Below are 11,922 nucleotides of genomic sequence, written 5' to 3'. Positions count from 1 at the left end.
CCTATCATTCAACCTATTTATGCTATAAACCTTTTTACATTTTCACACTATCATAAGGTGTGGACACCTTGGGTTGTGAAAAAAAATTTGAATGACCTAAAAAAAAAAAATTAGGGTTTGGGTCCAAATTAATGTGTGGCTTCAAGTGTGGTCTTCTGCTGCTGTAGCCGAACTGCTTCAAGGTAAGATTTGTTGTGCTCTTCTGCATGGTTTGTTTATAATCGCTGGTTATTTGTGTTACTGTTGCTTTCCTATCAGCTCTGGTGATTCTTCTCTGGTCTCTGACATCAACAAGGCATTTTCACCCTGAGAACTGCTGCTCTCTGGATATTTCTCTTTTTTTGGACCAGTAGTTTTTGACACACTCAGACCAAAAACCATGCCTATTATACCTTACTTCTTGATGCTCTGTTTGAACTTCATGAGGCTGTCTTGGACATGTCTATATGCCTGAATGATTTGAATTACTGACTCATGATTGGTTAATTTGGTATTTGCATTATTGAGCAGCTGAACAGGTATACCTAATAAAGTGGCTGCTGAATGTATGTAGTGTGACTTACAGTAGTTGGTGCTATGCTCTCAGGTTGTATATATTTTCTTTGTCTGTTTTCTGATCTGTATGTTTTCACGAGTATTATTTTGCTTTTCTCCATTTCAGCAATTTTTCACATAAATCCATCACATGTAATTTTTCTGTCTGGATCCTTTTTACTCTGCATTATTCCTGCATTTTTTGCAGAAACCTTTGCAAAGTCAGTAAGGTTTTGATAAAAGTAAAAAACAATTTCATGTCTAAGTCTTTAAAAGGTGGTGAAAGAAAATTGTTATTTATTCATCACAGTATTCCTAAAGTGTTCCTTTAAACGATTTCCTTTAATATTTCTTGCGACAAGTGGCAGGTGTTGTTATCCTAAAAACAACATTTTCCAGTCCAACAACAGAATGAATGAAAAAAGGTGAATGGATACCATGCCGTGACGTTTCAGTCACAGTCATGCAATCTGTTTGGTTTGTGTGATGAGCATTCATTTAGTGGATCAACCAGCCAAAGTGCAGCATCCTGTAGTTACACAGAGACAGCAGGCACTGTTACACAATGCCACAGGTAAGAAATTTAAATAGAATTTTATTTAAGTTCAGACGACAACAACCTTTACTCAAACTGCCATGCATATTGTTTTGGTCAAAATATCCTACCTATCTGGAATTTGTTCCAACATATTTCAAAAGAACTGCAAAGGTTTTGTTGCCAGAATCATTAAAAAATTTGAATTAGATTAGATTTGCACACAAAGCAAAAGTGAAATCAGTCCACAATGGGCGTGTTAGCTGCAGAGATGTAAGCAGCCTTGTTTGGCGGGCTTGACCAGGTAGATTAACAGTTTGGTTGTCTGGAATTTCAGCTCTGTAAGCTGACTCTGAATTGAAATATAATGTGTTCAGATTTGTAGTTCCTTAGAAATCTTGAGGCAAATTTCACTGTAAAAATGTATAGATCACTAGATTTGACTCAATGTTGTATCATGAACATGCCTCATGGTCTCTAAAAGTAGGTTCAGGGAGGGGGCCATTGAAATTGTAGACCACAGTTCTACTTTGATAAACTTATTCTGTGTTACATAACTATCTTTGTCACATTGTGGCAGCACCTTCAATTATGCTCCCTCTTTTCTCCAGCCAAAGCTTCCGACTCCCTTGCCACGTCCGACTCCCCTGCCAAGAAAACAAATCCTCCTTCAAATGAGTCCTAAGACTGATGAGCCAGAAAAAAGTGCTCCCCTGTCTCCCACGAAATCTGGAGAGGTTTGGGTTCAGTCGCCTACACTCTCAGAAGTTTAAGCAGTGGCTATATATAAACATATATGGTTGCATTCTATTCATTTTTAATTATTTGGTGAATTTTTTCTCTATTATAAACTCAGGACATCTGCTCGAGTCCACCACCAGTGGCACCAAAGAAGTGGACTGTTAGAAAGAGTTCAACAGGAAATGAAGTTTTTGTGGAAAAAATAAAGGTACCGCTGGTCTATATCTAATGTTTTTTTTCTGTCCACATCTACTCACACAATGAATGCTTTTAATGTGTCACAGAAATGTAGTTTATCTGAAAGCAGTTGAATTGCAGCAGTACAAAGGTCAGACATGTGCATCCAAAGAATCTGAAACTGGTGTGTCTGATCAAACTCTCTGTCATGTGAGATAACATATGAAGTATGTGCACAGTTCAAACAGGATTACCATGTTCAAGGTTGATCTAATGAACATGGATTGTTTCTCTTTTTCTAAGATGCTGGATCAGTGTTTTAAGGATAAAGATGAACCCCCTCCGCTGCCTCCTAAACCCCATCGACTGCAGCTTGATGATGAAAATGAAGCCCTGGTAATTATTTAAAATAAACACAGCATTAAATTGATATCAAGTGATTGTTTTGTCATGTTGTAGTCACTTTAAATCATCTCTCTTTAATTAGGATGCTGAGAGTCTGTCAAACTCCTACAAAGAGTCAACACGTGAGTAAAAATATCCAGCTTGAAAAGATTTCAATAGGATGTTGTTTTTTGTGGTATCCTGTTGTTGCTGAACTGTAGTGTCATTTGCTTCTAGCCTGGAAAACTCTGTCCAGTGAGCTCCAACTTAGAGGAGTGCCAGAAAAAGTGTAAGTTTTTCCTCCATGCTTTTACATGTGGGAACAGTAGTTATAGTTAAAATGATTGTTTGTTGGCACTAAGTTTGTCTTTGGATTAATTTCATCTTCACTTCAATGCAGCTTAATTCAATTCCATGATAAGCAGACACACCACACAAATGTGAGCATCTTCCTCTCTTCAGACATCGTTGTACTTCAGTCTTTAACAAAGGGTGGACAGACTGACAGTACTGTCATGAACCTACTCGTGCACTCCTTTGGCTACAGCACTTCTTTTATACCATACAGCTGATTGGCTGATTGCATGTGTTTAAGTTCAGGCCTAACTTTAGTTCCCAGCCATTCACATAGCCTTTTTTCATAAAGAATGTCTTTAAGAAAAAAGGCTGTGCTCGCAACTCTCATACCTCTAATCTAGTTACATATGAATACATTATTGTTGTTAAGCACTAGTTTCACTTTCTAAAAGTAAGTTAAACAAGCTAAACAGGAATAAGTTCCATAAACATGGACAAAGAACATTTTATTTTCCTTAGCAACCAAACATTAGATGTTCAGAGTTGTTTTTTTTTTTAAGTATTTATTTTTACTAAATGAGATTCATCAGAATAGTGCGGCTAAACACATCTGAGGTTAGTTGTTGATTTGAGCTGTTTGGAGGAGTCTTTCCTGTACTTTCATTACATGCCTCCTGCTTCAAATGATTAACGACACGCAGATTCACACTGATTTTTTTTTAGACATTGTCAAATAGTGTCCTGAGTGCTGTTTTCCATCTGGTCCAAATACTTCTGTAGAGAAAAGAACCAAAACAAAAGCAGACTTTTAATACAAAACAACTCTTAATAGTATGAAACACGTAAAACTAAGTGCTTAAGAAAAGATATACTTACAGCAGGCAGTCATGACACACGTGCTTCACCAAATAATCTGCCATGAACAAAAGAAGCAGCTCGTGAAGCAAATGAAGACTTACACTGTAAATTAAAGTGCAGTTTTCCAGTTATCCGTGATAAATGCAGTGCTTTTCCTGCTTTAGGAAAAGTCAGAGAATCACCAAAGTTATTACAGTCTGTTATCTGCGGATCATGAATAAGTGTGTTTAAAATGCAAATGGTTTTGTTGCTATTAAAGGTGAATTAATAAAGTTTTTATAACACATTCTAGGGTCATAGAAGTTAAAGCCGAACATCTTCATAAAGCTTTCAATTCTTACATCTCGACGACATCTGGGTGTCAAGGCGGGCTGAAAGAAAAAATAGACGAGCTTGGCTCCATCGCTGACAACTTGGATAAGGTAAGAAGGTGTGGATATATTTATGGATATATGTATATCTGTGTCCATAGGTTCCCTTTTTAATCATTTTCTTTTTCAGGTTTCAAAGGGGACAAAAATCGCTGGCATCACAGGAGGCGCTACAACTGTAGCAGGAGGTGTGGCAGCAGCTGCTGGGGTGATCCTGTCCCCGTTCACGCTGGGAGCCTCGCTGGCACTAACTGCTGTCGGGGTCGGCGTGGCTGCAGCCGGCGGTGTTACTGGTGCATCAGCAGCCATCGCAAATAAGGTGATGGTCTTTAAGGCACTGGCTTGATTAAATTCTGCTGTTAAAAACAATCACAGCTTTTCTTTATCACTTTATCACACTCCAGTGATGCATCTGAGTTTTTGGGCTTCAGTGTCTTGGCCGAGAACACTTCTCCCCACTGTCTAAGTGTTTGCTGTCATAGGGGACCGTTGGAGGTCCAGGACTTCAATCTAAAATGCTGAATGTCTTCTTTTACAATATAAAGTCTCTCAAGATCAAAAGCCCTGTTTTTATGTTATCACAATAAATAAAGGGTACTAACTGGAAACTACCCACACTAGTAATCTGAATTTCTGGTATTGAACTGATTGTGAAGCATGTTTTTCCAGGTGAAATGCAACCAGGACCAGAAGAAAATTGAGAAGATCTTTACCAACTACGAGTCCCTCAGTAAGTGCATTCAGGAGAAATTGTTTTATGTTAATGAGGGCATAGAGCAGCTGAGGCAGCATGGTGTGTTCACGCTTGAGAACACAAAGGTGAAGTCAGAGAGGGCCTCCAAGGTGCTGGAGTTCTGTGGTCAAGGAGGTGCATGTGCCACGGCCTTGGAGGCAAACTCTAAGGCGTCTGGGATGATAGAAGGCTTCGCCCTCGGCATGGATATGTACTTCACCAAAGGAAAAGATGGAACCAAGGTGAAGAAGGGCTTTGAGTCAAAGTTGGCAAAGAAACTCCGCTCCTTGATGATGGATCTCCAGAAAGGACTGGATGAGTTCATCAAAATCAAAGAACTGTTTGAAAAGTATTGTTAGGAGGGTATTTTTCTCCACTTGAATATCTTTTGTTTTGGGGTTGTCTTTTAATGTTAATTTTCAGTTTTTACAAACGTTTATTGATCGGTGTATATATATTACTTCTTTGGCAACAGGTTTGAAAACAGAACAAAGCTTTTGGTGCAACTTTAGGAATTGTAACTTCAAGCAGTTTCTTTTAAATGGCATGTGGTTATTAATGCTGTATAAAACTGAGATTGTGTTAACCTCCCTTACTTTAGCTGTTTTTTCTTTCAAGATAATCTAACAGCTTAAGCTACGTGTTAAACTGAATCCAATGACATTTTTAAAATAAGACTAATAAATAAAGACTGACGCCATCCACCAGGGGGCAGTGTAGTCCTTCTTTTAAAACATTTCAGCTGATGCTGAGTACACATTTTGAAAATACGTAAACTTTTGACATTCCTAGCTTGACTTTATATGTGGTATAGTTTTACGTATAACATTTAAAAACAATTTACACACAAATGTGAGTGGTTGTTAACTGAAAGCTTAAAATGAAACATTTTGAATGTTCTCCATAAACCTACTCAGATACCAGACCGGACTGTGGGTCATACAGACCGTATTACAATTACAGAAATGTAGTCAAACTATATCTCAGTGAGATTAAAACGACTACAAAAAACATAGCAAGAGACACTGGTTTTGGAGAAGCACAAACCAGACCCAGGTGTACTTTCAGAGTCACTGTCCTGCAGCTTGAATCTTTCAGTACTGTCTGCAGAACAAGTTTGATGTTTCCACCCCTATTTCAACTTTGGATGGAGTTTTGTTTTTGTTTTTTTTAATCTATGTTTGCTTTATTGTCATTACTTGCTTATTACACTATGACTGGCTCTAACAAGTGTATCTACAAACAATGCTGAAGATTTCATTCAGATGCCAATTTTGGGTTTTAGGGGGCTGCTCTAATATTTGGCTTCAACACCATCTTTATCTTCGGTTTGAAAAAAGGAACAGTGCACTTGAGTGACAATCAGCCTTTTATTTACCTCGCTGACTACTTTGACAGTCATTAAATGACTTCCCCATCTAAAATAATATCTTCCCTTTGCAAAACCATCCCAACCACATGAAACCTTCATGTAGGGTGAAAAAAATAATTATGATGAAATGTATGAAGTGAGACTCCTCGCTCTGCAGTCTGCACAGTCTTGTTCAGTCCAAATAATAGTTACCAGGCTTGTTTGACCAGAGGCTGCTCAAAATGACAAGGGTGTGACCCTACATGTGTTAGACATAAGCAGTGAATCATGTCCGTCTGTATGTGAATAAAATATAAAATGGGACACGTTGTGATCTAAATTAACTGTCGGCCAGTTAAAACAATAGACATCTTCGCTCCAGTACAATGAATATTATTGCAAAAATGCGATTTGGATGGGTTTTTTTTACAAACAGTAAAACAGCTAAAGGCCCATAAAATACTCAATACTCAATGTTTACATCCTGGATTTGACCTATATTTTACGTCACAGCAGCCTGTGGATCTACTTTGTCCGTTGTAAAAGCTATGATTCATCCAACCAGTTATAAACATGAGTCAGGCGGAGGGATCGCACTCACAAAAAAAGGCTCGTTTGTTTAACTTAACCAGCATAGTCGAGTGGCCACGCTTTTGTTGACGTTATAAATACTGTTGTGAAGACCTCCCACTCGCGCTGCTGGTTTCACAGTGAACAAACGCCCTCGCGCTTGGTGCGGAGTGATATACGCAGTAGTACTTCGTTCCTATATAATCCCCACGCGACGGCTCTACCTGCTCTTCGTTCCTACAGCTCCTAAAGTAAACACACTTTGCGCATAGTAGCTTTAGCGGGCCAAAATGGCAGTGTAGAGGCGTGCGGCAGCTAATCTTGCAGCGGCAACAAACCGGCAGTGCAACGGCTAAGTGCACTGGCTTTTTCTGGCAAAATGGCGTAAGTAATTTTTTTTTTTATGTTTGCAGTCTTCTAAAGAGAAAAAAATATAGCCACTTCCTGTAGTAACTAACCTGTCAACTAGAATGTGTTACTGGCTATTAAACTTGTTGATCAAGGCTATTTGTTTTTGTAAAAAAAAAAAAAACTTTAAGTGTGTTGATTCCTAGTTCCTTGTTTGGAGCTAAGGTATCAAATTACAGTATACCAGCTGAAGTAGACCGAGCCGGCCCCTTACGTTGTGTTGTGAATCATGCTAACGAGCCGTCGTTTGGGCACGGGAAACATTTCAGACGTCTCATTTGAAGTTGTAATTTTTTTCCATGGCTGCGACACTGTTGTCAGTGTGATACTATAAACATTTTTAGTGTTTTGTATACGTTTCATATTGGCAACGTGGCGTCCAAAATGGCGCGCGCTGTGCTCGTTCCCCGCCTCGCGCAGATGGCTCTGTTGTGAAAATGGCGGTTTGCCCTCCCACATCTCCGCCGTGACTCATAGGCGTGGGTGGAGTTACCAGCCAATGCATGACCAAATTAGGCAAAGTTATCCCCCGGTGTAGGGCGGAGTTTCCCACCAATACAGCTTTGACGCTTAAGGGGAACGGATTAGCCAAAATTAGATACACCCCCCCCCCCCCCCCATAACGGGGATGTCAACTCCTCTAATGACCCTAGTACAGGGGTGTCAAACTCAAATTCACAGTGGGCCAAATTCAAAACTGGAACAAGGTCGCGGGCTAACATTAATATTTATTGGAAAAAAAATCTTCCTCCAGATTTAAGAATGAATCTCTTCTTATGGACTCAAACAAGTTTTGCTGAAAAACTGAATATGGAACAAGCAAAGCTTAATACTAAACAATATATATATTAGCTGTATAATACCAGTAGGCCAGCTCTAATAATAATTTGGTATGGCTTCACGGGCCAAATGTAATTAGGCTGCGGGCCAAATTTAGCCCGCGGCCCAGAGTTTGACACCTATGCCCTAGTACATACCACCAAAGAAGCCTACATTGTCTGCACAATGTTGTCAGTCAACAATATGCTTGTTTCAGGAAGTACACCTGCTCTGGGGAAACTTTGCATTTACAAATAAACTTGGCCCTGCCGAACATTGAATTTTCATAAAGTTTGAATATATCGTTTCACAACTTCCTGCAATAAAATGTGTCACTTCATTTTAGTTTCCATGAGAATCAAGACTTACATTTGCTTATATTCCTTATTTTTCTTCCATTAACATGATTTCTGTTTTCTCCCCTCCAACCAGGTCTCTCCCGGCAACCACCTTCAGCTTTGCTGCCGCCGACAGCATACCTGGACCTCTCGACTCACCTTTGTTCTTGTACACCTTTTCACGGCTACCACTGACCAGCAGCAGCCATGACCCTCTCCCAGCTAGCCCTGGAGGACGTGGAGGCCCTGTACTTAGGTGTGTGTTGTGATGATACATATTGCCAGAGCACTAGTACAAACACTGCTGAATGTGCTGCTTTGTTTGCATAACATTTGGTAATAATAATACCATTCCCAACAATTCTAAAGCCAATGAAGTACAGTTCCATATGGTCAGCATGGAATTATCTGTAGATGGGTTAGATGTTTTAGTGAGTTATTGGATGAATGACAGATTGTATGTATTGGATGCCCAAAATTAGAAATTGACACGCTGATCTTTTGTTCTCAGGGCCCTCCTTTCTGATGGCTGACCCCATGGGGCCCCTTCTGGACCAAGATGAAGAAGAAGCTCTTTCTCCCTCCTCCCTAGAGGGGAAGGCGCCAGCTTCGCCCTCCCTTTCTTTGTCTACTTATCCATCCTCCTCGTCCCCTTATCAGACTATGTCTTTCTCCCCGCTGTCTTTGTCCTCCCCATCTCCCTCTCCCACCCATTGTTCCTCGTTCCTGGGAACCAAGGCCGGAGCGGACTCGCTGTCCCTCTCTTGGCTGGGTGCCGGCGACCTGCTCGACGCCCATGTTGGAGCAGATGATGGCAAAGGTGAGCGTGCTTTAAAATACATGTTTAATGAGCAGGGGGCAAGTCCTAAATTTTAAAAATTATTTTTCAAAAGGAAATAATTTGACTACTTGTTGAGCTGATTAGAAACCAAATAAAAGAAATGATGGGAGATTACTAATTGGAGTATGTTTAGGACCAAACTACATCTTCCACTCTTATTAGACTGTGAAGTTGGGAGTATTTCTTGTGCTGTGAGTATTTCAGAAGAGAGGCCCGCTGGCAGTTAAGTATTTGAGGTTTGCTTGCAGGCTGAGACCTGACGTTAAGACCGTGGATGAGAAACCTCGATGTTTGTAGGGCAACAAACATTTATTGGTTTGTGAGTGGCGGGTGTGGCTCACAGTTGTGCTGTAATGACCGGCTCAATCTGGTTTTGTTAGACGTCATTCTGAAATGACACATTTAGCCCTTTGTTCTTCCTGACATCAGTTAAAGGTGTAAAAGTCCTTGTTTTATGGATTTAGTCTCACTTGAGTATTTGTGAGACGAGGGAGAGATCAAATTTACGCCTGAGGTCATGTGTTGAATACGGTTGGATCACAACATTTCAAGAAAATTTGATGTATAAAAAATAAACACTGTATGTTTTGTTGATGCTTGCAGCCAGCAGCTCTCATAATATTTTGGGATATTGTATCTTGGGTCAATATTTTAAACAGCAGCTTTCACCGTGTAACCACATCAGTAATTTACATCCGCCCATTGTTTTTTCTGTCATATGCAGTAACGTGACTATAACCCACATAGTGTTGAGATTGTCATACGGCTTTTTTATAGGTTGTAAAAATTGATCCAGTACAATTCACAACCCTGGTATTTAACAAATAAGTAGCTTTATGGAGTATGGCATGGAAATGATTCACTGTAAGATTAATGATCCAAATCTCTGAACTGTTTATTGCGAGTATTAATGAATAATATTTGTCAGCAGATGATGCTTTTGCCGGCATGGACTGGATGTCAGAGAAAATCGACCTGAGTGAATTTGACCTGGAGTCTTTCATTGGATCCTGCTCCTCTGATGAGTCTCCCAGCTCCCCTGAAGATCTCCTGGCTTCCCTGGACTCCTCCATGGATTTGGATCTAGATCCCTTTAACACAAACATCCCCGTCCCACACAGCAGCCTTGAGCTGAGTTTGCCTCTGCCCGACATTCCCAGTCCCCCTCTGGAGCTCCCTCTCCCTGTGGCAGCTGAGGCCAAGAAGATGGATGTTGCTCCTGCTCATGAGGTTAAATCTGAACCTCCATCTCCCCCATCTCCAGTCTACACATTGGAGCTGGGAAGCGAAGTAGATGTCCTAGATGCTGACAAGCAGACCACATCCCTCACAATCATCCCAGACCCCAGTGGAAGCGTTCAGTCGACCCCCATTGTTCTCTCCATCCCCACCTCTGGTCACTTTGTGGTGGTTCTCTCAAACAAAGAAGAGCCCTCCCTCGTATCTCTCCCCGATCAAGCTGTTAAAACCTCTCCACCAAGCGAATGCGACAGTGACTCTGGCTTTGAGTCAGCCATTGGTTCTCCGGTGCGCCTTCCTTCTCCTCTTCCTACCCCGCCCCCTGCAGCTGGTTCCTCTAGGACCAAACCCTACTCCAAATCTGAAGCTTCCACCTCTCCCAAGACCTCAAAGGTCAAATCAGTGTCTGGTGCTCCCAGAGGGGTGGAGAAGAAGCTCAAGAAAATGGAACAGAACAAGACAGCAGCCACACGTTATCGGCAGAAGAAAAGGGTTGAACAGGAGGAGCTGCACAAAGAGTGCGAAGAGCTGGAGAAGAAGAACCACGAGCTGGCGGAAAAAGCAGAGTCCATCAGCCGAGAGATCCAGTACCTCAAGGACCTGATGGAAGAGGTTCGAAAGCACCGCCGTGTAAAGACCAACTCAGTGGCTTAAAAAGAAAGTAGTGAGAGAGTGGTGTTCCTGCTTCAGTGATCACATGCTTAAAGGGAATCCAAACTAGTAATTGAAGAAAATTGTAAAAGAGCTGCGCGTGAAACCTGCCACTTGGTGGAAAAGAATGAATAGCCAGATAAAAAGTCAAACTCGTATAGAAGTTATAGTAGTGTAGATTAGGGGGCTGGGAGTTTGTGAGGTGAAGCATCTGTACATGCTTGTCTCTCAGTCCCCTGTCTTATTCCTGGTACAAAAAACAGGGTGTAAGTTTGTCTTTGTAGACTAGGCATGCAAAGCACGAGTCACCGTAGCTCCTCGTATTGTTGTAGACCTGTAACTCATTGACTGAGATCTCCTTGCTCCAGCACCACTTCATCACCAGACGTCGAATGGGCTTAAATACATTTAGTCAGAAAAATTAAACACCACTTCTACCCCGTTCCTACTACCTTCTAACCCCATGCAACCCTATTTTGACCTTCTTCTTAACATCTTGACTTCCAGTAAGGGGCCTCAGCCTACTTATGAATCCGTGATATTACACTCGACTCTTATGTATATATTTTCTCATTTGCTTGCAGATTGTGGGTATTTTTCCCTTTTTTTTTTTTTTTAATTATTATTTAATGCTGGATAAAATCTTATCACATCTTTGGTAGCTCTGTCTCCTAGCACTGGTGTTTGGCTTGTAAAAAATGCTTTGCTGGTCTTTTTTTCTATTAAATATCTATCAGTACTCCAGTGATGATCTGTGTCTTTTTTTTTTTAATTTTATTTAGAGTACATTTGATAGTTAAGTCTGTCAGGCTTTTCTGGAAAATTGATACGACAGACTGTAAAACACACATTGGGTAGATAAAAACGAGATTTTTAAGATGAACCAGTTTCAGTGACAAAAATAAAATCTTAACACAGATCCTTTCAGCATTTTTATAAACATAAATATATCAGTCATTTGCAGAAGGCAATGAGAAGATGAAAAATTAGTCGTGTAAGGATTACTAAGCCAGAGACTAGGACTTGAACTTATAACTCAAGGTTATGAAAGTGAATGTTGTTATTAATAAAAATG

General features: G+C 40.5%; 2 protein-coding genes across 2 annotated transcripts; both read left to right on the top strand.

Moving 5' to 3' along the window:
- Positions 1–1,762: 1,762 nt before the first annotated feature.
- On the top strand, positions 1,763–5,286 carry LOC113024540 (apolipoprotein L3-like). The gene is made up of 8 exons (XM_026171723.1): positions 1,763–1,806; positions 1,926–2,018; positions 2,291–2,383; positions 2,475–2,514; positions 2,609–2,660; positions 3,819–3,948; positions 4,028–4,216; positions 4,567–5,286. Exons 3-8 carry the CDS (start codon positions 2,291–2,293, stop codon positions 4,987–4,989), a joined length of 927 nt encoding a protein of 308 aa, XP_026027508.1. The 5' UTR covers positions 1,763–1,806; positions 1,926–2,018; the 3' UTR covers positions 4,990–5,286.
- A 1,478-nt stretch (positions 5,287–6,764) lies between these two features.
- On the top strand, positions 6,765–11,591 carry atf4a (activating transcription factor 4a). The gene is made up of 4 exons (XM_026171814.1): positions 6,765–6,935; positions 8,211–8,372; positions 8,628–8,936; positions 9,889–11,591. The coding sequence occupies exons 2-4, from the start codon at positions 8,324–8,326 to the stop codon at positions 10,848–10,850; spliced, it is 1,320 nt and encodes a 439-aa protein (XP_026027599.1). The 5' UTR covers positions 6,765–6,935; positions 8,211–8,323; the 3' UTR covers positions 10,851–11,591.
- Positions 11,592–11,922: the final 331 nt, after the last annotated feature.

The sequence above is a fragment of the Astatotilapia calliptera genome, chromosome 6 (genome assembly GCF_900246225.1).
Source record: "Astatotilapia calliptera chromosome 6, fAstCal1.2, whole genome shotgun sequence".
In the NCBI taxonomy this organism is placed as follows: Eukaryota; Metazoa; Chordata; class Actinopteri; order Cichliformes; family Cichlidae; genus Astatotilapia; species Astatotilapia calliptera.
Note: the sequence above shows the minus strand (reverse complement) of the source record. Positions and strands in the feature narration are given on the sequence as shown.